Source organism: Pogona vitticeps, chromosome 2 (genome assembly GCF_051106095.1).
Source record: "Pogona vitticeps strain Pit_001003342236 chromosome 2, PviZW2.1, whole genome shotgun sequence".
In the NCBI taxonomy this organism is placed as follows: domain Eukaryota; kingdom Metazoa; phylum Chordata; class Lepidosauria; order Squamata; family Agamidae; genus Pogona; species Pogona vitticeps.
In genome coordinates this window covers 77,787,467-77,815,438 of record NC_135784.1, presented here as the reverse complement: position 1 = coordinate 77,815,438, position 27,972 = coordinate 77,787,467, and the positions used below count along the sequence as shown (strand labels likewise).

Below are 27,972 nucleotides of genomic sequence, written 5' to 3'. Positions count from 1 at the left end.
AAAACTCTGCTCAAAGCTTGGGTTCACTCCCAGGTAGCTGGCACAAACAAGGTTCACTCAGCCTTCCGTCCTTCCAAGGTCTGTCAAATAAGTACCCAGCTTGCTGGGGGGGAGGGCAAAGTGTAGTCTACATAATTAACGTAAATCACCCAGAGAGTTCTTGAAGAGCTATGGAGTGATATATAAGCAGCACAGTTTGCCTTTTTGTGTGGGTTTTTTTGTTGTTGTTGTTTTGTTTTTTGGTCACTTGCTTCAGCCATGAGAACTGTCTACTTTTTGCCGAAGGAAGGAAACATGGTTTAGGGTTAGGATTAGGGTGTCAAAACGTTTGACTTATACACAAGAATTCTGTGAATTTTAGGCTCTTGTACCTTGGCTGTTGTACTGCATCAAATATAACCTCTATTTTTGCTCACTTTTAAAATTCTTTCCTTCTCTCCCTCCCTTCTTCTCCCCCCCCCCCTTTGGCTTTCAGAGCAGTTGGTGCTTGGTGCCTACAAAGAACTCTCTCGACGTTGGGATAAGGACTACGACACTTTTGTGCTGCCACTGCTGGATGAACTGCAGCCATGTTACATTCTCTACCGCCTGGACACCCAAAATGCACAGGGCTATGAGTGGCTTTTTATTTCCTGGTCACCTGACAACTCTCCTGTAAGCCTTGATTTTTTATTTCCTCTTGAATAAATGCTACTTGAGTGTCCCCTCAAAGGTTCTTAGCTGCTTGGCACCATGTAACTGGTTTACACAATGGATTGAGGATTAAAGGCTGCAGTGACTACTCTGTAGAACAATTGGAGGACTATATTATCCTTCTTGTCACAGAAATAGTATTGCTCTTGAAGAGTATTTAGATTGCTGGCTGCTTTGTATCTAGTTGTGTTTCATAGCATTTTGCAAATGCCACCTATTACCTGATAGTGTTAAATTGAACGAGATGTAAATTAAGTTTATTCAACTAAAAGGTAGTGTGGTTCAGAGTGAAGAATATCTGTCATCTACTACTCCATTTATTTATTTATCTGTCTGTCTGTCTGTCTGTCTCTCTTTATTTATTTATTTAGTCCATCTGGCTTATATGCCGCCCACACTCTGCAAGATTATTGTTCTTAATGTTTATTTAAAGTTTCTAAAGATGTAGGTAGCTTGAAAAAAAATTGTACCTCCTAAAGGGGTGGCTATGTGTATAATTTATATATTTAGTTACTTACACTTATTTGCGATCAGCTTCCTTCTAAACATTTTAAAGCAGTGTGCAACCATTATAAAACATACAGTATAAAATCACTATACTTCATCAGCTGACTAAATGGGTTTATAAGGGAAAAGGCGGTATCTGTGCTAACAAGGCCCCCCTGTTGTTTAGGGGGACAATAAAACCTTACATCTGAGTCAGTAGCAAATCAGCAGCCAGTGCAGCGAAAGTGTTACATGCCAAGTAGTACATGATGGCCCTCAGCAGCCGACCTGAAGCATTCTCTCCAGGCGCTGCTTCTGGATCACCCTTAAAGGCCGCCACATATAGAGCGCAATGAGTAGTTTGTACAGTCAAGGTTACCCATATCTGGTCTGCTCCTGTGGCTGTGTGCTAGAGGAAACTAAAAATCTTGTGGCACCTTAAAGACAGTTTTATTTATTTATTTATTTATTTATTTATTTATTTATTTATTTATTTATTTATTTATTTATTTATTTATTTATTTATTTATTTATTTATTTATTTATTTATTTATTTATTTATTTATTTATTTATTTATTTATTTATTTATTTATTTATTTCATTTATACCCCGCCTATCTAGTCAATTGTGACCACTCTAGGCGGCTTACAACATGCATTTAAAAAAGAAACATATAACAAACCACATCACAAATAATAGTATTCATAGGTAATCGCCTGCTGTGGCTAGAAGCAAACAGCTTTCTGACGAAGCCCATTTGTCTCTTTCATAGGGAAAGTTGCTGATTTCTAATCATGGGCTCTTTCACTGTGTTTTGTAAACATATACACAGTGACTTCATGTGCTTCACCTGACATAGCAGGAGACTTTGCTTCTTTAAAAGAGATAAAGATTGAAGGTTGCATCTACTGTTCTTTCACACATTCTTGTTTCGTACCGTGTTTCCCCAAAAATAAGACAGGGTCTTATATTAATTTTTGCTCCAAAAAAAAAAACGCGTTAGGGTTTATTTTTAGGGGATGTTTTATTTTATAGTCATGTAATCATCTTCTGGTTGCTGCACAATGCTGCACAGTGGTGGAGGGCAGGGTTTCACTTAACTAGGGCTTATTTTTGGGGTAGGACTTACATTACGAGCATCCTGAAAAGTCATGCTAGGGCTTATTTTCAGGCTAGGTTTTATTTTCAGGAAAACAGGGTATGCTTTTTAGTGCAAAAACTGTTCTGCTCAGGTTAGAGCCATTGTGCCATCTGGCGGTCAACTGAGATAATGTTGACAGCTGAATTAGGGCATTCCATTTTAGGGCCCAACATAGGTTCAATGAGTTTCTCATAAGATACCTCAAGTTTTAATAAATGGCTTGACATTTATTAAAACTCAAAGGATGAGGAAGTGGACTTGTCCATGAAAGCTCACATTTAAATGTAACAGTCTTTAAGATGCCGCAACATTTTTGTCTTATTTTTCATTTTTCTTTCATTTTGGCCTGATATGCTAGCACAGACTAGCATGACTACCTATTGTAAAACTACATTTATTAAAACCTAGGGAATATGTCACCAGTTTGTTGAAAAATAAAGTAAATGAAAATGTCATGGCCATGAAGATGGATGCTATAATAGGGATCATAGTTGCTAAGTATATTGATACACTGATGCAGAGGAAAGCTCATCTAGAGCTTCTCCAAAAAATAGCTACCCGGTGAATTAATAAATAAAATATAAATAATTGTTCTTATTAGCAGCCCCTATTGACGTCAGACTTGGCTACCCATCCTGGTTGCCTTTGGAGACTACTTAGAACCACAGTTTGAAGATCAGTTGTGCTCCAAAAATAATGGCTAGGGAACATATCACCCAGCAAAGGAGGCTCTTCCTGATAGATTCAGGAAGCCCAAATAGATCTGCAGTGGCAGCACTCTTTGGCCACTGTGATCTGAGCAATAAATTAGCAGAGACTATAAAACATGGAATGGCTTATCCTTGTCACTGATGCCATATTCTCCTCTCTATAACCAGGTGAGGCTGAAGATGCTTTATGCGGCAACCAGAGCAACGGTGAAGAAAGAGTTTGGTGGTGGACACATAAAAGATGAACTCTTTGGAACGGTTAAGGTACTACCATTTGGCATATATAATGAGACCATGGTGACAACCAAATGCTGGGGAAAGAGATGCTGGTATTACGTAGTGTTCTGCAAAACCCTCCATCTAGAAGTCAGACTCTGATTTCCCATTTCTGTCGCCATCCTCCTTTGAGTATTCTTCCTGACTATAGATTTAAGATCTGTAGTTATGCAGCTATAAAGGAAACTGTCTCCCCTCCAGGAAACTGAATGATACCTTCAACTTTTCTCATCATTTTTATTGCTGTTATTGTTTTGACTTATAAACCACCCCAGAGTGCTATAGCGCTCTCTGGGCAGCTTATAGTGTAATTGTGCAAGGACCACTTTGCACCCACACACCCCCAAATGAACTGGGTGCTCAGAAGGATGGAAGGCTGAATCAACCTTGACCCGACTGCCCAAATCCATCAGGATCAAACTCAAGTCGTGAGCAGAGGCTTGACTGCAGCACTACAGTTTAACCACTGTGCCTTGGGGATTTTTCCACCTTTGATCTGATGCAGTTTCAGTCAGTTTTACCTACTTTGCCATTTATGCAGTTTTAGGATCATCACAAGATAGGTTAGTATGTACAGGATGACTGAAAGATGTCTTGCAGGTGATTGAACGTGTGGTTTAGATGGATCATCTCTGTTGAGGTAGATTATAAACCTCTGTCCCACATGGGATGGTATCTGCAGTTGGTGGACAGTGGAGTGCGATAGTTTCTCTTCTCCTTAACATTATCCTGTTCTTCTTGAGCAAATATTAATTTGCAGTGCTCAAGTTATTGTTGGTGGGCAGTCTGGCCGTCTTAGCTGTTTTCCTTTTTAAAGGCTGAGAAGAGGGTATGATTTGACTTAATTTCATGAGAGCCAGGGGTTAATGCTATTTCATTAAGGGTCATCTACCTTTCCCTCTATAAGCTGACCGTTGCTCTGTGGTAAGGGGTGAGGGGGGGGGAAAGAGGAGCATAAGCTTCCCAGCAGGTTCAGATGCTCCTGTGGGCTTGTTAGCCAGGCATTGCTGGTTGTCGTGGAGAAACATGGGTTGAGTAGTTGCAACCTTCTCTGGGTTGTACCTCCGTTCAACATCTGGATAGCTTCAGGCCATTTTGTTGATGTTGCAGTAGCAACACCTGGATTTTCCTGGCACTGTCCTTCGTGGGAAGCACCATAAGGTGGCAGCCTTGCTCATGAATGGGGATCCCGTACTGTCTTTGTAAAATAAACCTTGTGGATTTGACTCTTTTTTCTTTTTTCAACTCTCTGTGGTTACATATGTCTGAAATTCTCAAGATGCATCTGTCTTTGGGCCAAAGATCTACCACTAAACCATCTGAAGCCCACTTTCAGTGGACGTTAACATATTCCTCCCGGTGATGTTATTTTACTTCATTAAGCAGTGCCTGTAAAAGGGAAAGCATAGCAAGTTTATCCTGTGAGGGCTCTTGAGCAGATTTGGCACGAGCTGGTCTTTGTGCCTCCCAAAGCAGAACAGCAGGTGTATGTGTCCATAGTCAGTGGCTGCTAACCCATTGGGACGGGGGGGGGGCATTTCTGTAATTGACAGATAGTCACGACCCATGCTTGGAAAAAAATCCTTTTTAAAGGGCTGCAAGGTCCAGAATTCCCCAGCTACCTAGCTGGAAGATTATTGGGATAATTGTCCATAATCTTCCCATTGCTTGTTTTGCCTTACGGCTTCCTGAAGAGGAAAAAAAACAGAGATGAAAAGGCGGTATTTGACTGGCCACTGCTGCCCGCACAAGGGTGTGGGCTTGGGTTGTCCCAGGGAAGCAGCTCAAACCTGGAAGAAGTCCCCACAGCTGTCAGCTGCCATCATAACGGGTTAAGCAGGGAGGGGATGCCAGAGTTCGAATAGGTTCTCGTCCCCACCTTTTCTATCATGAAGCTTCAGGTGCCAGTCACCTCTGCTCCTGCTTGTAGTCAAAGCTGTCTCTGCTACATCCGTTCCTCTGTTTGATCATAGGAAGATGTCTCACTTGGTGGATATCAGAAGCACGTGTCCTCCTGCTCTGCTCCAGCCCCTCTGACTGCAGCTGAACAAGAACTCCAGCAGATCCGCATCAATGAGGTAAGAAGGAGTTTTGCTTTTGTTTTGTTTTTTAAGCTGGGGAGGGGAAGAGCATCTCCCCTTTAGGATGGGGTCCCACCCTTGAACACCCTGGAGCACGAACTACCCTTCAGGGAGGGTGGGCAGTTTTGCCACGTTTCTACCCACCCAAGGTTCCCTGTAAGCTCTGCCTCCCTCCCCGCAACGGTGCTCCTCCTCCATACAGCGATCACGTTAGGTGGTGACGGAACACTGCGCACGCGGGGGGGAGGAGCAAAGTCAGGAGACAGAGGAGGGTACGACGTATTCACTGTTTTACATCCAGGGGCTCTCCACATTTCATGAGTGGTATGTGTAAGCCCCCCAAGACACGTGGAAGTTGTCCACCATGGCTTGATTGATGGATTTTTTTCACCCCAGAGTGATAGATATTGAAATCTATTAACCACATATATTTAGAAACAGGTTTAAAAGCCAGTTGTAAAACCCAAGCCCTGGATGGAATGATATAGTTTTGGCTGCCCACAGAAAGCACAGTACGCTGGGACTATTTATGTTCACAAGATGATTCTGTCCCCAGCTGCCATTTTCCTTGGGCAGTCTTAGGCCTTACAACGTACATTGAGGTTTATGCATTCCAGCTGATGGGAACCGCAGGATATAGCCCTGCTGTTGAAGACAGGAAGAGGCACCTGTGACAGTGTTGTCTTCTTCCTAACTCCCTTCTGGAGCCCATTAGCATGACTGTGGACTCTAGCTAAAGAAAGGAGAAGTGTACACAATTGGATAGAAAGGGAGCAAAAAGCCTCTGGAGCCACAGGGGAGAATGAGTCTTGCTTTTCCCTGGACTTTTTTCTGACCATTTAAAATTTTGCAGTGCTCTTTTCCATACAGCATTTCTGTATCTCTTTCACTGGCTACTGTTGCCTTTCCTAAACTATTTACTTTTAGTTAGTTCCGGAGACTAGCTGGGCAAGGAAATATGCCAATATAACCTATATCATGCTTGTCACAGGTACAGTCCAATAGGTGCTTTGTGACAGAAATACAGCAATCAGGTGCTAGCTGTGGGGGGGGGGGAACCACAGCTCTGAAATGATCCTGGCTGCTGGGGGAAAATGATATACCCACAATAGGAGCAAGAAGAGTCAATATTCAACCTGCCCGTATTATAAATGGAGATGGGGATGAAGCGCCAAAATGGTGCTTCGTCTTCATTTGTGGGTCATCAAACTTGATGAACCACGAATTTGCCCCCAGTGGCTTGACGAACCACAAGTCAATTTGTCGGGCATAGGAGGAAAGGCGAACCAAGCCATCCCCCAGCCCCGGGGGTGAGATTCCCTTTAGGTAAGCTTTAGTAAGCCACCCGAAGGGAAAATCACTCTCTGCTTATGCCCCCAAGGAACAGTCTCATTATAAACAACTGTACTTGAACCCTCCAAATGTTTTTTTGACCTTAGGCAAAATCATTTCTGTGATTCAGTGAATAAATTTCAGGAGTTATTACTCCCTGACTGCCTATTTCTATGAGCAGTCAGTCGTTCAGGACAGCAGCCAAGCACTTTTCACATAGCCAAGATTCTGTCAAGCTTATGCAATGACTCATATGGGCAGTGAGAAGAGAGAATTAGAAGGTATGTCTAATCATATGAAATGAACTGTGATTCCTCTACAGCAGTCATTTTCAACCTTGGATCTCTAGATAAATTTGAATTAAAATTCTCATTGTCTCTGATAATTGGTCACCCTAGTTGGAATGATGGGAGTTGTAGATCACTGTATAGGTGGACCCATGTTTGGGAAAAGACAATAATTGTTGAAAGAAAAAGTAATCCTAGGATATGTAGAAGGCAGCAGAAAGAGTGGGAGACAGAATATGAGATGTCTTGTCTCAATAAAGGAAGCCATAGTCTTGAGTCTGCAACAGCTAAGCAGAGTTGTTAATGATGCGACATTATTCATTCATTGGGGTGTCATAGGTTAGCGGTGACTTCATGGCATGTAACAACCACAACAATACAGTTGGGAAACCGTGCCTTGCTGCATAGAGTCATAGATCTGCAGTCACAAAGCTAAGGGAACACACATTTTCTGTTGGCCTATGGTGTGAAACAATGACCTTGTTGGTTCGCAGTGGGTTGAGCCCTACAGGTGGTTGAACCACCTGTATAAAATTTGAACCCCAAACTGTCCAGATGAAAATGATGGCATGGCAGTAACCTAATGCCATTGTCTTGGTGTTCAGCAACCATAGCAAGTTCATCTCTGAATCATTTTTAAATTGCTAGGATTTGAACTTTAGGGCTCTCTTGTCCCTTTTGTGGGCTGTGATCAAATCAAACAATGATTAGCAACTAACATATGGTAGCTAGTATTCATACTTGTGCTGGCTTAAACCTTAGGCATGTTAGGGTTGACAACAGAGGGGGTGATGAAGGAGAGTGAAAGCAGCTGAGCAGGACATTTTCTTTGTTGTTTTGAAGACAAGCTTCTAGGTCTAATAGCACAAATATGTGGCAAGCACCTTTCAGGAGATGAGCATTTTATTGTGAGGTTGAGTAAAAGAGGATGGAAAGAACTAGGATGTGCCCTAGCTCCAAGCAAAGAGTGTTGACTGGCATAGCATAGTAGTTACACTACGGTTTTAAATCCTCATTTGGCTTTGAAGGTCACTGTGTGACTTTGAGCCAGTCATACTCAGCCTGACCCACCTTATAGAATTAGTGTGAGAATGGCAGGCAGAAGTGCTGTTTACGCTGCATTGAGCTCCTTTGAGGAAAAGCAGAATATAAATGCAACAAGCAAACGAAGCAAAAAACTAAATAGAATCATAGAATTGTAGAGATAGAAAGGGTCCCAAAGTCATTGAGTCCCACCTGCAGCTAAATCATTCCCAGCTGGTGGTCATCTTATGTCTGCTTAAAAATCTCTGATGCAGAAGTGTCCATCATCTTCTGATATAGCCCCTTGCACCCCCAAACAGCTTTTGTTGCCAGTAAATTCTTCCTAGTACTTTGATCAACATCTCGTTGCTTGGATCTATTGGTTCATGTATGACTTCTGGAGCCTTAGAAAACAAGCCCAAATGAGAGCCTTTCAGATATTTATGGTTGGCTGTCCTGTCACCTCTCAGCTCTCCGTTTTTCAGGGAAAACCTATCCCATTCACAGGCCTTGGTTTCTACACCTTGCTCTGGATGCTGTAATTCTGTTAATACAGTTGTATTAGCTTTCATGTTATGAAAGAAGGTCCTGTCCTGCTCATTGTGTGTTTCCTACCTGCACATATTTATACTCTTACAAAATTGTTTTCCTTTTCTTCTGATCTCTTTTTACCAATCCAGGATTTTTTTTATTCAAGAATTTCTGGGTGAGCAACAGCGGTGTAATATCCCATTTACTTTACTTCTTCACATTTTCCTGGGTTTGAAACTTAATCCTTGTCATATATTTATATTGTGACTGTGTTTGCAACTAGAAATACTGAAAGATACGTGACTAATATTTTCCAAAGCCAGCAATTCATATAATTAGTTTTTCCAGAAGATGGTGCTATTGGATTACAAACGCCATTTTCATTTACAAATGCCACATCTTACGTCAATTGCCTCTTTGTTTATTATAATCTCATGTTTATGTTTACAAATTCTAACCCGGACATTCTTTTAGAAGCATTCAGTTGTCATGACTATTTATGAATTCAGTGACCTTGCTCTGCTGGAAAATAGGGCTTGTTTTGAAAACAATGAAGTTCAAGCTGCAAGTTTCACTCTTAAAACACTTTTTTCCTGCAACCCTCCCTCCCCCAATAGCCATTCTATTTTTTTTTCTAACTTTCTTAAACATACCAGGTTTCAAACCTTGGTAGTATCATCTGAAAATCTGGTGCTCTTCACCTCCACACTCTCATCCAAGTCATTTATAAAGAAACTGAATAGCTCTGGGCCCAGGAGAGAAGCCTGCGGCGCCATGCTTGTCACTCCTTTCCAGAATGAGGACAAACCATTAGTGAGCAGTCTTTGAGTATGGCCCATCAACTACCTTCAAATCAACTTATGCAAACAAATAAACCATGTATTGCTGGTTTATTAGCAAGAATATGATGAGGGACCTTGTCCAAAGCCAGGTCGAACCCAGAGCTATAGCTCATTCTACCAAGCTAGTGATTCTATAAAAAAAAATCAGAGATAAGATTCATCTGGCATGGCTTGTGTTTGAGAAAATGGTGTTGGGTCTTAACACTCACCACATTCTTTCCTTAACGCCCACAGCTGCACTATTTAGCAATCCATTCTAAAACCTTTGCAGGTATTGACAACAAGCTTTCCTGGATACATTTACCTGCCTCTAGTCTGTGGGAAACTCCTGGTTTTATTCCTATAAATATTAGCTACTCATACTTTTCCTTGGCTATTTGCCGCCCAGAGTAGACCTTTGGTCTAGATGGGCGGGGTAGAAGTCTAATAAAAAAATAATAAATTTGTTCCTCCTTCCAGTTTCTATGTATGCCCCCCTTTAACTCTTACCTCCTTTCACAGCCACCCTACGTAGATTTTTTACATGTGTCCCACTTTTCTTCGTCATGGGAATAGTTTGTGTTGTGTCTTCAATATCTCTCCTTTAAGAAACTCCAATTCTTTGTGTATTGCTTTTAGGTTGAGTATTTCCCACCCTGGGATCTCACCCAGTATTTCCTTATGTTTATCAAAAGCAGATTTCTTAAAGTCCTGAGTATATCTTACTTTACTCTCCGCTGTACCTGTCCTCAATAGACCTAATCCCAAGGGCATGGTAACAACTTCCACTCAAAGTTTCCAGTACAGTATTTCCCTCTGCTAACCAGTTCTCCCTCTCAATAGGGACCAGATCCAGAATAGCTGAGCCCCTCATTGCTGAAGTTGTCAGCAAGGTAGTTAAGAAGGATTTTGGAACGTATGTGTTTGGCCAAGTTGGACTTTCAAAAGATATTAAGCAGTTGAAGTCTTCCATTACTCCTGTCTCTTTGAACATTTAGTAATCTGAACTAGAACATCATGCAGATCTGCAGTCTGTCTAAGGGTAGCCGACCACCCCCCAGTGATCTCTCTCTCTCTCTCTCTCTCTCTCTCTCTCTCTAATTTTTACCCTCACCATCAGCCTTTCCTGTGCCATCTCATGGATCTCCTTGCAGCTGTACACGTTACATTAGTGCTACTTCTTCTCCCAGACATAGATCAGCATCACTTTACTGGACGTACAGCACTTGGCCCTGCACAGGAAAACTGTTCGTGGTGTTAATTTTCTAACCTGGAGACTATCTTTATGTGCCTCTATCTAAGTACAAATACATTGTGTTGTGCATTTTAGGTTCTAGACCCAAGAATATCCCTTCACATTTCCTAATAATCTGAGGATTTTGAGTTGGTATGTATCTGAGATTGCCAATTTCTGTATGTTGAGGAAGCATTGTAAAGAAAGGGGAGGGGGGAACAGCTGTCTTTCCCAGATTGCGACAGACAGACAGATTGATGAAGTCCAATATCTCATGACCCTGGCTGGCTTGTTTAAAAAAGGCAGTTCAGTTCAATGCTTCATGCCTTCCTAATTTCTCATCTGCCTGGTCTTCCACCATGTTTCAGAGTTGCATATTGCCCGTCTTGGTTCTCTTCTGCTTGTTTTGTAATGCAACTGGAATGTTTCTAGCATGGTGATGATCCCCCATTCTGCACCTCTCTCTAAATATCTGTATTTAGTTCCTGATGTCAGGAGTCCACAGAACCATCTCTTCATTCCGCCAGACACTTCATGCTCCCCTCCTGCTCCTGCCTTCTGCCTTCGCATGGTTGAATGGTTGTGACAGGCCGTGAAGAAACCCCGTCTCTGCTTGGTGTTCCTTTGTGGGTCAATGTGCATGTGATGGGGTGGTGCTCTGGCAGGCACGATGTCAGCTTTGTTTTGGGGCAAGTTCAGAGCATTGATTATCACTCATGAAAGCTTAAATAACCAACTCAGGCTCTCTCTCTCGCTCTGCCAGCCCTCCTCCTGCCTCCACACCCACATAGTCTGCAGTGTAATAGTTCGGCCAGAGTGCTTTGTGTCCCATGAACCCAGTCTATCCAGGATACTCCTGGTCGGATACCATATCCAGGAAACCTATTGGTGCCTTTCTGGTGGTCTGGGTCATTCAGAGCTTAGCAATGTTACTCTTCTGGGGTTATGACTCCCAGAATTTTCCACCCAGCATGGTTTCTTTCCCTCAGAAGCCTTGCCTAATAAGGGAAGTTCCTTCAGGCCACTGCTCTGTTGAGCCCTGTGCCAACTGCTCTCTCGTCTCTCCAAGTATCTGCCTGAAACAGTTTGATCCTAGGACTGATCCTATGCACTGAACTCTGCTACCCTGTTTTTAGGAAGACAGCAGTGGTCATTGCATAGCTGCAGAGACTCAGCCTGAAGCATCCTATGGGTTTGAGTGATAGGGATCCCAATGTATTAATCGGCCACACTGTGCAAGTTTTGTGAGGAATTGCAGGTGTCATTAAGCTCCTTTGTTTCCTTTGGTCCTGCTCCTTTCCCAACATTTCTCTGGACCTATTTGTTCAATAGCAGATGTCACCCCTAGCATGCACTGGGATGGCTCTGTGTTGCCGCACATTTGTGAGTGGATCCTGTTTTCAAGAAAGGTACTTCCTCCCATTATCAGAGAAAAGCCATGTGGACGGACCCTGGAATTGACCTTTCAGTTCCAAGGATCAGTCCTCCCCCCCCCCCCGGTTCATATATTGTAAGTGGCAGTACCCTTGAGGATGTACAAAGTGTTTTCCTTCACAGTTCTCTCTCTCTCTCTCTCTCTCTCTCTCTCTCTCTCTCTGTGTGTGTGTGTGTGTGTGTCTTTTTAGACCTCAAGACAAACAAACTTATGTCAGTATGAGTTTTCATGGATTAAAATCTCCTCCATTTTAGCCACCATGTTTGAAGACATGGATTGTAAAACATGAATGCTCACGTTGAAATAGATTTGTTAAAAGTTGCCACCTACTTCTGTTTTTGTTTTGTTTTTATTGCTTTTTTTTCTTGAGCGTAGCTTGAGGGCTAAACTAGGCCGTGCCAACAAGACATCTTGACTTGGAGGCTGGCTTTCCAGAGTCAATGGAAACAGTATCACTGATAAATAATTATTTTATTTGTTTATTTGTTTGTTTGTTTGTTTATTGTATTTATATCCCGCCTATCTAGTCATTTCGACCACTCTACAGTGGTGCCTCGCTTGACGAGGATAATCCGTTCCAGCAAAATTGCTGTAGAACGAAATCGTCGTCAAGCAAAAGTTAAAAACCCAGGGAACCGATCATCATGAAGTGATTTTTCCCTATTAAAACATGAACTGAGGTATGTTGATTCGCTAGGCTAACCAGGAAGAATGTCACAAAACTTTGCTTCAGTCAGTCACAGTTGGTGATAGCCATTATGAGACAATAGTAAGAACTGTACAGTGGTGCCTCACATAGCGACGTTAATCGGTGCAGCAAAAACCACTGCAAAGTAATTTTGTCGCTATGCGATTTTAAAAAGCCCATAGGAATACATTGAAACCCCTTCAATGCGTTCCTGTGGGCTTAAAACTGACCTTTAAGTGAAGATCCTCCATATGGCGGCCATTTTCGCTGCCCGGTAAGCGAGGAATCTGTCCCTAAACACAGCGGGTGGCCATTTTTTTTACCCAGCGGGCATTTTGGAACCACCAATCAGTTGGGGGAAATCATCGCTTTGCGATAATCGATAAGCGAAACGGTACCGATCATCGCAAAGCAATTTTCCCCCATTTAAAACATCGCAATGCGATCACAAAAGCGATTGCAAAAAGTTCGTCGGTATGCAATTTCGTCGTTAAACGGGGCGCCTGTTAAGCGAGGCACCACTGTACATTGTTGGCTTTCAGTGAAACTTAATCCACAAGTTTAATAATCAACCTGTGGGTATCTGCGACAGAAGTAAGGGGGCACTGTTCCCTTAAAGGAGTCTCTTCCATAAAATTGTTTTGGGTTGTACACTGTTGTTCTACTCCACCTGTGTGCAATACTTGAGCATCAAATCTTTTGGCAGTATTGTTTTTCAAATCCAGTGGATGTTACAGGTTTTGTACTTTTTTGTTTTTAACAAATGCTGTATGATTTGGATTAGAATATATTTGGTAAAATGCTTTTTAAAGGTAACTAGGACATCTTCATGGCTTCATTCTCAGTCTATAATGACTATGAAAGCTTAGATTGAAGGGATATCTGTTCACACACGTTGGATTAGTATGACATGTCTATTAGAACAGAAAATTCTACAGTATGATGCCCATGAATGTGTTCTGACCTATATAACCACATTTATGATTTACCTTTTGGTGCACATTTAAGTGTTGATACTTGCAATAGAGATTGTTCTGAAGGTGGATGTTTACTGAATAGACACCCTCTCTCTAGATGTCGAGCTAGATAAACGTATTGGCAAAGCAGCTACCATGCTCTCTAGACTCACAAAGAGAATATGGCTCAATAAGAAGCTGACGGCATATACCAAGATCCAGGTCTATAGAGCCTGTGTCTTGAGCACACTCCTGTACTGCAGTGAGTCCTGGACCCTTTGTGCACGACAGGAGAGGAAGCTGAACACGTTCCGTATGCGTTGCCTCTGACGCATTTTTAGTATCACTTGGCAGGACAAAGTTCCAAATAGAGTAGTCCTAGAACGAGCTGGAATTTTCAGCATGAATACATTACTGAAACAGCAACGTCTACGTTGGCTGGGGCATGTCGTGAGAATGGCTGATGGTTGGATTCCAAAAGATCTCCTGTACGGAGAATTAGTGCAGGGAAATCGCCCCAGAGGGAAACTACAGCTGCGATACAAGGATATCTGCAAGCGGGATCTGAAGGCCTAAGGAATGGACCTCAACAGATGGGAAACCCTGACATCTGACCGTTCAGCCTGGAGGCAGGCGGTGCATCATGGCCTCCCCCAATTTGAAGAGACCCTTGTCCAGCAGGCCGAGGCAAAGAGGCAGTCCCGAAAGCAGCAAAACCAGGGAGCTGGACAGGGGACAGATTGGATTTGTCTTCAGTGTGGAAAGGATTGTCACTCTTGAATTGGCCTTCTCAGCCACACTAGGCGGTGTTCCAAGTCCTCCATACAGAGCATGTTACCATAGTCTTTCGAGACTGAAGGATGCCTATGACTGAAAAGAAATAGAGGTTCTCTAGAAAGAGATTAAATTGTAGCCGAGTTCTATTGTTTTAAGTAGTTCAGTTAAACACGTGAAGAGGGAGGAGGGCTCTAGGTTTGCCTTTTCCGATGTCACTTTCCTCCTGTGGAGAACAGCAAACCAGTAGAGAGCGACTCCTCTGTACATAGAGGATCTCCATGTGATCTTAAACTCTGGAATTATAGGGAGACCCTCCACACGCACAGGAGGTTTTCCACATCATATTTTCATTTTCCATACTTTCATTTTCCATCAGATGAGGATGTGGCTACCGCGTGCCTCATGTACATTTACATACATTGGTTAGAACTTGCAGAGCCTAACACAAACGTAAACCTTGGTGATTTCATGGCTTTAAGCTTTCACTGTTGGAGTGTTAAGCTTTAAACCCATTTTATTGTAGCTTCTTGTTAGAAAATATATAGACACTGTGGGTTTCTCCCAGATAGTTTCTCTAGAATGTTTGAAACCAGCATAGTTCTCCTCTAACAATGGTAAATCATTTGGTCTGTCAAAAAAATATATTGCCTGATGTTCATCTTCAAGGAGAGAGAAAAGTTGGGAAATTGCAGCTTATTGTTTCCCTTTCATTAACAAAATTGCTGGAGGCCCTGATCCCCCCCCCCCACAGCCACCTGGCCATCCATTTGCTAAGGTGGAGGTGCATGTGAATAGAGTTGTATTTCTCTACTTCATAGCAACAGGATTTGTTGCTGGTGGAGACTGAAGGCACCATTGACCCATGGTGCATAACTGCCCTCAGAAAAAATGCCAAGATCAGGCCCTTGATACCATGAGAGGTAGTGTTGTTTTAACCGCATACCTCGTCACGCTTGAACCAAGTGGACCTCTGCGTTCCACTTCTGAATCTGTCACAAGCAGGTAGTTCTGATTGCTGGAGCATGGATTTAAGTTCAAGTTGTACTTCAGCAGGAAAATGCTTGCATATGGACGAAGTTCTGGTGCACTAGATACATATAAAAAAAATTGTATTTCACTGCAAAGAGGCTACTTCTTTTTGGTTGATTATAGAAAGGGCAAGCCAGTAAACCTGCTCCTGGAAGCCCCAATGAGATAAAGCCCTTTAGAAGCATGTTTATTATGTAGTTGCAGACTTACGACAAACCTTCAACTATTATGGGAAAACACATTAATCTTCTTCCTGCCCCACTTTTAGTGAATTCAGATTTTCCTTCCTTATTCCTTAGCCCAGTGTTCAGTTACTACCTTCTGCAGAGAGTAAAGCTGCAGTCTTCTGCATACTTTGTACAGGTAAGCCCCATTAATGGCGGAAATCCTGTTGCACAGCTGTATGCCACATAAGGCTGGTGATATCATCAGCTACAGCTGTTTTATGGGAATTTAAAGTTTCCAGAACCCCACCTCCCCGGCCAGGTTCCAATGCTTTCTTACAATCCCTTTCATCCTGGGGAAGCCTTTGGGGGCTGTGAGATGGGGTGGAGAAGGTTTTAACGTCTAAAAATCACTACTGCTGGGATAACCTTACTGCTACTGGTGATTTTCAGACAGGAAAGACACCCCAGTTCCCCAGGATGAAAAGAATGAATTAGAGATTGAGGTAGCAGTAATGTTTACAGAGAACGACTTCCTTCAGAGTGTTTAAACAGACAAGTGTTTTAAAAGGATAAAAGAGATTTCTATGTCGATTGTCCACAGATAGACATTTTCCCAATTATTTAACTCATTAAAGTTCAGTGTATTATCACTTTTGATTTAGCCTTTTATCTTGTTTTTTTAATTGCTTTGAAACCATTTCAGGAGGGTAGGGAATACATTTTAAATATAAAAGTAGACTAGATAGTTGTGGTGGTAAGTGGGTAAGTGACGCTAAAATATTGAAGAAAGACACGTCATTATTTAGAATCTTTATTTGTGTGGGGGTTTTTTTAAGTTCTACCCTTAACAAAAATCTTGATGTCTTCCTCTTGGGTGGAGTCAAGCATAGCTTGATAAGATTCTTCAATATTGCACAGAGGTTTTCAATCACTAATAGTTCTCCCTTTCAACTGAATGGAGAAAATGTTGCCAGCTTGAAAACAAGTGAGGATCAAACCAGCCTTAGTGTATGGTTTAGGATTCTGCATAATTCTGAGATTGGTAAACATGGGGTGTCCCACCTCATCACATTGGAAGTCATGTTTAATTGAAGATTTCCTGCTTAAGTGTGACTCGTGGAAAGAAAGGAGCAAAAAGGCCGGATGGAATATGCAATGGTCTTTTTCATAGCTTTGCTAATTAATCCTAGATAGTGGTTCTTCCCAGCCTTGGGTCCCCAGGTGTTCTTGGACTACATCTACCAGAAGCCTTCATCACTAGTGGTACTGGCCAGGATTTCTTGGAATTGCAGTCTCAGAACTTCATGGGACCCACAGTTGGGAACTACTGCTCTAAGATATGATTGTCCAAACATCCATTTGATATTTTACTTTTTGTTTTGTTTCTGTTCTCATGTTATTTCTGTTTAAAGGAAAGAGGGTTCTGTCACGTTCCACAAACTCTTAAGGTTTGCTAAAATCTTTAGATATCTGAAAGCCTCTCCTTGGAAGAGCCTAAGCATTTTGACCTACGTTTGCAATACCAGATGATTCTGAGGACTTCAACACAGAGCTAACCTTGCTGCCATTTCTAGTTGCATGTATTTCAAAGATCTTCATTCCCTGGCCTCCAGCAGTGACATGGTAGCCCCCCTCCCGCCCCCCAGTTATTTATCTGCTTTAGCTATGTGATTAAATCCCCAAGACACTCTCTTTTTTTAATCCGTATTCATATCTGTGGTCTTCTCCTTGATTTGGGAGAGATTATTTTATAAACTGGAGCTGTCTGCTGGTTGTGGATTGATTTCCTGTTCTGGTTTCTTTTTTCCACCTGTCCTCAGGATTCAGATTCCCAGGAGTCTTATGCTGAGATGGTAGGCTGCATACTGTGTGTCTCTCCTCCTTCAGCGTTGCGTCTCCTTCTTGGAGCTTCTTCTCTTGCATGTGTTAACTCTGACCCTTTTAAGAGAAGAACTGTTGAAGTTCTGTCAAAGCCAGTTGACTCCTTCTTCTGTGTTCTGATTACAGAATTACAAAATCTATATGTTGTGGTTGCCTGGCTTGGAGGCACGTAGAACCCTTTTTTGTGGCTAGTTTAGGTTCTGTCAAGTCTTATGGCAACCCTAGTCGGGCTTTCAAGGCATTTGAGATGTTCAGGAATGATTTCCCATCCCCATTGAGTTTCCATGACCAAGTGAGGATTTAAACCCAGGTCTCCTGAGTCCTAGTCTGAAGTGCTATCCTGTACACCACACTGGCTCTCTTACTGTATTATAGTGCCTAAGAACTAAAGAAGCAACATCCCCAGTTTTAACCTCAACACAGCCATGATTTTTTTCAAGCATGATTTCCCAATCTATGCTTTCTTTTCCTATATTACCTGAGGAACAGAAATGTAACACTCACGCTGCATTTCTGTCTTTACTCACACAGCCTGAGGTCCTGATACCATAATTCCTTCTATCTGGGCATTCTTCCATTTCCCCAAGAAGTTGTTTGTTTGTTTGTTTGTTTGTTTGTTTGTTTGTTTGTTTGTTTATTTATTTATTTATTTATTTATTTATTTATTTATTTATTTATTTATTTATTTATTTATTTATTTATTTATTTATTTATTAGACTTCTACCCCACCCATCTAGACCAACGGTCTACTCTAGGCCACAGGTTATATATCCATGGCTAATGGAAAAAGGGATTGCAGAAGGAATCCTCAAGGTGGTTTCCTCTGTAAACTCTGAAGATCAGGCTCTTCATGGCTGTCTACTCCTGCGGTGAAAGCCAGGATTTTTTGGAACATGGCTTTTTTGTAATTACCATGCTGATGTTGCACGTTCCCCATTTGCCCCATCTTGGCCCAGCCAAGCAGTTTGATAGGTAATTTAGCATGATATCAAGGCTGTAGATTCTGGCTTGTCTTTCCACAAACAAGCCAGATTCATAATAAGCCAGCAATAAATTGTGGTTTGTGACTTCAGCTTTTGTTGAGGGAAATCAAGTCAGAAACAGGACTATGTGAATCAGGCATTGCAGTGAGCATACCAAGGATGGAGGAAAGCTTGCAGGAAGAACCAGACAAGAGTTGTTCAGGCAGTTTGCATGAACCTACACTTAAATATAATTTTTTCCAGCCCCACCTAGCTTGTCATTTTGTTTTAATGCAGCCACTGTGTGCTTCCCATTGAAACCAGTTGTATCTTCTCTGTACACAGTGGTCAGAATCCCACTGCCAATTTATGATCACATCCTCCTAGAAATGTAACCAGCACCTTTTTAATTTAATTAAAACAAATGTAACCAGCACCTTTTTAATTTAATGGCAATTTGCAGCTGTGACCTATGCCATTTCAGTTGCAGAAGTGTCAATCATAAATCAGATTCTGGACTATATGAAACAAAAACTTACACTGAAATCTGAAAACCTTTCCATTTGTTCACTGAGCTATGTGTCACACTGAAACTGGTGCGTGTCTCTAACTGTGGCACTGCAGCTGCAGTCCCAGAAATTTGAACCAAGAGCAAACTGGTGTCAATACTTCATCCAGTGAAAGAGCCATTCTATTTCTCTCTGTTTTTGACCTCTCTGCGTTGCTCTAAAATTTGGAATGATCGTGTTCTCCCGGAGTGCTTTAGTGATCCTTGTTGGTTATTAGCTGAGCCTGGAAATGCTGCCGCTTTCAAGGGCGCCCTTCCAGAAATCCCTCAGACAGTATGGCTAGTGGTTACACTGACCTGCCATGGGAGTTGGGGAGTTAACAGTTTAAAGAGTAGCTTTTCCCAAGCTCTAGTTATTAGCCCACGTTATGTGAAAGTGTTCAGGTAATTCTGTTCTTCTTTTTGTTTCCCTTTTGCTTCTGTCACAATGGGACTCTGCTTCCCTGTATCCTCCGTGAGAGATGGTACTGGGCTGCTGCTGTTGCCCATCAGTGGTTGAATACCCTCAGCTTGAGGAGGTAGGCAGTGTGGCCCTGCATTTTGCTTTCTCTTCTCTTCGGGGGAGCCTTTCTTTTGATTGCCAGCATGGTCACATCCTTCTTTCCATTCTCTCAAACAAAGAAAAGACACAATAGTAACAAATCTCCAATAACCTGCTGTTCAATCTCTCACACACACTGACTAAACGAAAATGGCCTCCTTTCCCGGAACTGCCCTGAGAGGAATGTGAAGGATCGGTTGCCTCACAAGTGATGTGAATTTCTAATACCGTCCCATTCTCTACTTTCCTTTCTGTGCCAATTGGGTATATTGGTTAGTGGGTGACTGATTAGGTAACTGTTTAATCAGGATTATCGTTAGAGAGAGACCTTCGCCAACTGAAATGTGCTCCCCTCCCTTTTCATGGCTTTCTTCCCAGGAGTTGTTTGTTAGTATTTTCTAGCTCATCAGTAATAATATCAATGAATCTTCTTTACATAATACCAGCCTTCAAATTTTCCATTAGTCTAATCATGTCAGCTATATATATTCTTTTATATACTAAATCTTTATTCTTTTACATATGATAGTTCCAGTAATATGTGGGTGGAACTAGAACATGATTAACATTGCAGAAAGCAACACTTAAGAGCAGTTAAGACAGCTTCAGAGGTTTGGATTATGTGAAACTGAAATTATTTCTGGAGCAACAAATAAAAATGCAGATTTTTTCCTACAGTGGAAAGTAATCTTTTTGTCACTTGCAAAAGCAGCCCCAACCATTTGCTCCAGTTTCAAGAATTAACGTAGTGTGGTGATAGTTACTCAATGAACGAGTGACTATTTTTATATGTGAATTTTCTCCTCTGTAAAATATGAACCTAAGATTGGATTATTTTCTTCTGATGATCTGTGTGAAGCTGCTTTTCTATGATTAGATATATATATATTTTTGGGGGGGGATAGCTATTTGTTTCATTTTTAACTTTAGGATAGGGCATGCCAGTCTGTTTCCACTATTAAACTGTGATTGTAAGAATTATTGGAAGACTGGCTTCATAAAATATTTTATTCTTGCTTTTTTGTTAAAGATACAGCCTTTTAACTGCAGCAGTTAATCAAAATTTTAAGTGAGAAACCTTCATCCTCATTTCCTTGTAAATATCATGTACTCCTAAATGCGCACATAAATTCTTTTGTTTTAAAAATGAGGACATAGAAAGAGTATACAAAAGGAATGTTGGTACAGAGCAGGATTGGTAAAGATTTGAAGAGATTTACCATTTGGTTTTCCACCTATGCCTATATTGAGAATATGCAGAATATTTTCACAATAAACAGAAGACAATAATGACATGCTTTGTCGTTACAGTAGCAGAAATCCTTTTTGTACACCTGTGCCCTGTAAGGCTGATGATGTTATCTGCCATAATGATCTTTTGGAAATCAAACATCTCAGACTTCTTGCCTGAAGGTCCCAGGGTTCCCTTGGAACTCTTTTCATCATTGGGAAGCCACTGGGGGCTGCAGGACAGGAGGGGGAAGTCTTCCATTACTGAAAATCATTGCCACTGGCAGGATGATTTTACTGGCAGAGGCATTTTTTTGGAAATCAAAGACACACACACACACACATCTGTAGCCCCTAGAAGCTTCCAAAGGACAAAAGGGATCCCAAGGTATCTTCAGGGATCGTTGGAGTTGGAAAATTTTAATATGAAAAATATTGACACAATTCCACTAGCGCAGGATTTCAAGTATATAGGCAAAAATTAAAATCTACCATGGCTGGCTGTAAAATGTACAGCTGTCTACCAGAGGTTGCCAGTTTTGGCCTGAATCTATTGTTTACTGTAGGTAGCATAACGTCTGTTGAACCAGTAAATACGTACTTGGTAGGTATATAAGCTCATTTGATTCAGTTGGTCTATTCTTCTTGGGACTGACAATTGAATGTAGACCTTTTTTAACAACTTGTATTTATAATCCTTGGAGAAAACAAAAACAGTAACAAGGATTATAATATGAGATTTATAATCCAATTGTCCATACAATCACATACACAGCAATAAATTCAGCAGGAGAAAAAAGGCCTACAAATGATAACAAAACAAAATAAATACATTTATTTCTATGAATAATGTAATCTGTTCCTATAATCCATTAATGGACACATTCTATCAGGCTTAAAAAATAGCAGACCAGTACTCCAGCTGACTCCTCAATTCCACATCAAAATCCAACAAAGAGCACCAGATTTTAATGTAATTATCTTTTTTTTAAATTTCTCCTCTAAGCAATCTAAAGTGGGTAGTCAGTTTCTCCATTAGTGCTACAACCCATGTCCTATCAAAATATCTCAAAAGAAAGTTCTGACAGGAGATCCACATATGTTCCAGTGATCCTTTTGGGCCACAATTTCTCCAGCATGTCTGATAGCTTCAGATTCATTGTATACAGTTTTGTAGCGCACAATTGCCATCTATGAACTGTTTTTAACACTATTTCCTTAGACTTAACTGATACTATATTGTTTCCAAGGCTGCATAATTCATAATTTTGCCCAATATTCTTCTGATATATTAATATTTAGATTCATTTCCCAGACCATCTTAACTCATATAAATTACCATCTTCATCATCAATAATATTTTTATTTTTTTGATGAAGATGGCATATTTTTCATATATAATCTCCACTGTTATCAAGCAAGTCTTATCCAGAATTTCTTCCATTTGCTTCTATAATATGAGCCCAACACCTTTCTGAGTTCCTAATTATAGAGTTCTATTACTCGAACTAAAATAAAGACGGGAAATTCAATGACCTTCCAAAGGATAGGTAAAAGTTCCCCTTGACATTTAGTCCAGTTGTGTCCAACTCTAGAGCGCGGTGCTCATCCCTGTTTCCAAGCCGTAGAGCCAGCGTTTGTCCAGAGACATTTTCCATGGTCACATGGCCAGTGCAACTAGACATGGAACGCCATTACCTTCCCACCAAAGTGTTATCTATTTATCTGGGACAACTTTTTTGAGTATACCTCCAAATGGCCCTGTAGTTATAGCACCCCCTTCCTATGGCATTGTGATGAGGGATCAGCCACTGGTTGTAAATCCAGCTTTTGGAAAATGAAAAACAGCCTGGAGGGAGAAGGTATGGAGAGGAGTAACCAGTGTTCCCAGTTCCAGGGACAACCTTCAAGGTTACTTTATATTGAAGGGAGTGGGGAACCTTTTAGAGTTGGAGGTTGTTTGTCCCCTCGGCAGGTGGAAATCCTTTTATCGACTTTCTGCAAGAGCAAACCTGTGTAACAGGCTTTTTCCTTCAAGGGCTTAAAAACCTATGAGTGCCTTGAGTCCTAGCAGCATGGTTTGTGGTTTGCTGTCATCTCCATTTCTCTCTCTCATTCTCTCTTTCCCTCCCTCCTTCATTCTTCTCCTATTTCCTTGGTTTCATCTTTGTCCATTTTTGTTTTGTGCCCAGGTCAAGACAGAAATCAGCGTAGAAAGCAAGCATCAGACCCTGCAGGGACTGGCTTTTCCTCTGCAGCCAGATGCACGGCAGGCCATTCAGTTACTAAAGCAGAAGAGAATCAATTACATCCAGCTGGTATGGACCTACATTTGTTTGTTTGTTTGTTTGTTTGTTTGTTTCTCTCTCTCTCTCTCTCTCTCTCTCTCTCTCTCTCCCTCCCGCCCTTCCTCCCTCCCTCCTGCATTATTCCTGCTTGTGTATGTTGCATCCTTTGTTGCCCTGCCATTTATCCCAATCCAAATGTTGATCTGAAAGCTGTCTCTTTTTTTACTTTTGTATAAACAGAAGCTGGACCTTGAACAGGAGACCATAGACTTGGTCCACACAAAAGCCACTGAGATAGCCGACCTTCCTAAAAGAATTCCTCAGGATTCGGCCCGTTATCACTTCTTTCTCTACAAGCATTCTCATGAGGGAGATTACCTAGAGTCAGTTGGTAAGCTCTGAGCAAATCTACAGCCTTGTTGCCTTAAAAGAAAGAAAGAAAGAAAGAAGGCCTGATTTTCTCTCTAGTCTTCATAAATATGCTGGGTGGGTCCCTGTCCCTGGAGGGGAGAGCTTGCTCTCTGATTGTGTCAAAGGGTTTCTGCCTGCATGGGTTCTCTTATCCATGAATGTGGGAATCATGAGAATACTGTATGCCTTTAAATTCCTTTGGTGCTCATTCATATTTGTACATGCAGTTCCTTAAATGTCACAGAATCTTCATAAGCCTTACCATGGAGGGGGGATTTGACTTTCTGTTCAATGTTTTGTTGTGGATTCTAGGAGCTGTTACCCAAAAAGCACATCTTTGCCCCTTCTGGCCTTTGCTATGGGTTTCAAACCATATTCTGAAAATTCTGGGATATAAAAAGAATCAGTGCACTGTGGGCTACTTGGGGGTGGGTGGGTGGGGAACAGATCAATTACAAACAATTCTGCATTTGCCACAATTTCCCTGTTGCATGCACGGCAGTCACTGTCTGTAGCAGTGGTGTCGAAACTTTTTGGGCCTGAGTGCCCAAATTGGGGGGGGGAACCAGCGGGTGGTGGGCGGCGGCAGAACCAGAAGTGGTGGAACTGGAAGTGGCGGCAGAAGGGGGAATCCCAGGCACAGAGGTGCCTCGAGAACCCATTCTGGATCCACCGCCAGCTGCTCCAGATCCTGGCCGGCTGCCTGTCGAAGTGCCGGCACAGTGGGTACAGCCACCTCCTGAGATTTGGCTGGGGGGCGGGGGTTACTAGCAATCCGGCAACTTATGGCTAGCATGCCTGCAGAAAGAGCTCTGCATGCCAGCTGTGGCACGTGTGCCATGGGTTCGCCATCGCTGGTCTGTGGGCTTGTGGAATTGATATTCCCAGGTCTGAGGAATGAGTAACCCTCCCTTCTCTTCCATGCAGTGTTCATCTACTCCATGCCTGGTTACAAATGTAGCATCAAGGAGCGCATGCTGTACTCCAGCTGCAAGAGCCGACTGCTTGACACTGTGGAACAAGATTTCTGCCTAGAGATTGCAAAGAAGGTACATCTTGTTCTCTTGGTCCTAAAATTTTCCTCCAAGAAAGAAGGAATATATCTTCCAGCTTGAGGGGGGGCGTGGGCAAATTCTGTGAGTCTAGCGAGCCAATATTTCACTCACCCATACTCACCTGCCCCTAGAGCAACTTCAAGCTACACTACCCCCCCCAAAAAAAAACCTAAAAGGGGTTGGAATTCCCCTTTTGGATTCATAACCCTTTCTTTGAAAAGTTTCAGACACAAATTAGGTGCTGGGAGGTGAGGTTCACCTTATATTAATGTGGAAATCCTGCTTCTGGGGGTTTCCATGACAAGCAGTTCTCCCTTTCTGGCCGGGCACTGGGGGAGCGAGGGTGGGTAAGGGGCTCATAAAAATGTAGGAGCCACACGTAACCTACAGGCCGCATTTTGCTCATCCCCGTTGTACTGATTCACTAAAAACTCTGAATGGTGTGAAATAATAGGTATAGATTTTTTGAGAGAAACCTCCCGATGGAACTCGCCAGTCTGACAGAAATGATAGATAAGATTGAGGAAAAACTGATTAGAGGGAATATCCAGATATTTTTGTCTTTCTGAAAACCTAAAAAAAGAGGTAAATTCCCCAAAATGTTTAGTGCCTCCAAAATTATTCTCATAGTTGAGAATAATTTCAAACATCATAACAGCCTGAAAAACAAGAACAAGAGAGCAGTCGTTACTTAGCTCATGCCTTAGAGAGAAACCGGAATATTTGATTTGAAAGAGTGGGGGAGCAGGATTACAGTGGTTTATTTGGTGGGGGCAGGGGGAGGGGTAAGACATCGACATGTTGTGCCACTGCAGGGAAGATTGTGCCTGCCTCGGTTGAGCCTTCCATTTCCAAAACTGAGGAGTGCCTTTCCTCTTTCCTTTGTGCCAGATTGAAATCGACGATGGTGCCGAGCTGACGGCAGAGTTCCTATACGAGGAGGTCCACCCCAAGCAGCATGCCTTCAAACAGGCCTTTGCCAAGCCGAAGGGGCCTGTGGGGAAAAGAGGACAGAAGCGGCTTATCAAAGGCCCAGGCGAGAACGGGGAGGACAGCTAAACCCCGGTGGGACAGGAGGGGACGGGTCTGGGAAAGGGGCTGTGGAGGTCTGCCAGCCTCCGAATGGCGGCTCCAACCCCATCCACCTCTCTGCGTCTGAGCCTGTCCACTGAACTCCAGAGCCTTTTCCCATCAACTTCTTCTTTCCAAGTCATGTCCACCTAGTTTCATTTTGGGGGAGGGAGGGTTGGAATCTGGGCGGTGCGGGAGTGGAGAGGAAGAGGGGGAGCTGCGAGTGTTTTTTCCTCTTCCCTTTTGCTCTGTTGTTGTGTAAATCCTTGGGGGAGGGGAGGGGGGTTCTTTTATTTGTTCTAACTTTGATGGTCCTGCTCTTGCTTCATGTTGTGACCTGGTTTACTTGGAATCTGCACCACTCAAAATGACTTTGTTCATTGTGGGTGGTTCTTACTTACAAAGAACAGATCCTTCCCCAGGATTGACCCACACATGTTCTCTTTTCTCTCCTGGAGGCGGCTGAGGTGGGGCTGTCACTACACTGTTAAAAATGCACAGACACATGTCCATCTTTGAAATTTCTGTACTATCAATTTCATTCCCTTACCACGGTGGCTTATTTGCTGGGTCGTTGCATACTATTGGATACTTCAGGAATGTGTTCCAGGGATGAATGTAGGAGTAAGATCTCTCCTCTCCACTCCTTTTTTTAATTTTTATTTTGGGTAGGGGGATTTTCTGCCTGTAGATTTGATGAGGAAAGCGCTAGAGGCTAACAGGAAGTTTGTCAAAGGCCAGAGAGAGACTTTATGTGGATGAAGAAAAGCAGCTTGCCTTTTTGCAGCTTAAGAGGACTCCTGAGAGCTCCTCTGTGTTCTTCCGTAAGCCACCTTGACATCATATTCCAGGCCTTTGTTTCACGAGTTCTGCTGCTGTTGGCCTTGTTGCTTTTGTGAAACTATCCATCAGAGACAGGTTGGCTAATTCCAACATTCTTGCTTCACTTTGAAGAGACACTGCCTTATGCTACGGCCACCTAAGAACAGAAGACAATTAGAAACAAAGAATGGCCTTTGTCCTGTTAGCAGTTGTTTCACTTCCATAGCTCAAGACTGCAGCAGTTTTTTGCCTCAATTCCATATATATAGTCCTGGTATGCTTCAGTGGGCTTTGCCGTGTCTGTTTTTCATCCTGCACTGGCTTCTGGTCTTATACTGCACCAACACACTGAGATTTTTGTTCCGGCTTACTGTGAAAAGAGGGTTCCAAAGGGTGCCTACAACTGGGCTTTGCCTAAAGCCATCCAACCCCTTGGTCCAGTTGTGCATTTGCTCCTGTATTTGGATCACTGATTTTGGATCACTACACCCAGCAGTTGCTGCATCCTGGTGCTACACTGACTCCCACCTGTAGGTTCCAATTCAAAGCACGTGTGTATTTGAGCTGTACGGTAATACTTTGCCAAGCCAGAGGAACATTGGCACTTTCACAGGCTGCTGAACACTGATTGGGTTGTCTTTATGGAATATACCTTGCCCACAGGGTTGTTCATTCCCTGTGATAGATGTTGTTTATGAAGAGTTTGTTGCAGATCCATGTCAACCAGGTGAAAATAAAAGCTGGCACAGAAGTCTGTGGAAGAGCAGGAACTGAAGGGCCAGGGAGGGAGGGTGGGAGAAGTCTTTTCAACCTGCTGCGAAGGCAAGAGGAAAACTGGATGCTAATATAATACACAGAAGGCTTCAAATATGAATGTGCCCCAGACTAGGGACATCAAAAATTCCAGTCAATGTGTTAATTCCATGAGGAATTTGATGTGCATGATTAAAATTTGCCTTCTTAACACTAGGCAGCGGTTCAGCCCACAAGAGCCAGGTTCAAATAAATCTGGGGTTTTTTAATGTCTTCTTTAAAAAAAAATAGTAATAATTGCGTCAGGGTTACATTCTCAACAATCTCCTCTGGATTTCTGTCCTAGTACTATCATTACATTCAGACTCTCTACAATTCTATGAGGGAAATCTGCCTTCTAAATTAGGTGTGCAATGCACATGTAAATATTCTAATCCTTTCATGTGTCATGTGCTGCTGGCTAATGCCACCCACCGAGGGCATTTCATTGCCACTGTGAGATTTCGTAAATCAGGTTTCGTTCTGGGTTTTTTTTCCTGAGGAGGAGGTTCTGTACTTTGCTTTGAGGTAAATGCACATTAATGCCTCTGTCACGCCATTCCCTTGGATATGTGCAAAAGTCTGCCTTTTTTTAAAAGAGTGTGTACCCCAGCCCTATGAAATGAGACACTAGAAAAGCATCTGCCATACTGAAACTGGAAAATGGAAATCATTATGACCC

General features: G+C 42.3%; 1 protein-coding gene across 2 annotated transcripts in view; it reads left to right on the top strand.

Annotated features, from left to right (window-relative positions):
• Positions 1–27,249, top strand: part of TWF2 (twinfilin actin binding protein 2) — an 84,024-nt gene extending 56,775 nt beyond the window's left edge. For both annotated transcript variants that reach the window (XM_072989776.2, XM_078385461.1), the window contains 7 exons: positions 476–654; positions 3,200–3,295; positions 5,281–5,385; positions 23,044–23,169; positions 23,380–23,530; positions 24,478–24,599; positions 25,497–27,249. In XM_072989776.2, the coding sequence (XP_072845877.1) occupies positions 476–654; positions 3,200–3,295; positions 5,281–5,385; positions 23,044–23,169; positions 23,380–23,530; positions 24,478–24,599; positions 25,497–25,664 (947 nt within the window). In that variant the 3' untranslated portion in view covers positions 25,665–27,249. The remainder of the gene's footprint in view (positions 1–475; positions 655–3,199; positions 3,296–5,280; positions 5,386–23,043; positions 23,170–23,379; positions 23,531–24,477; positions 24,600–25,496) is intronic.
• The last annotated feature ends 723 nt before the right edge of the window (positions 27,250–27,972 follow it).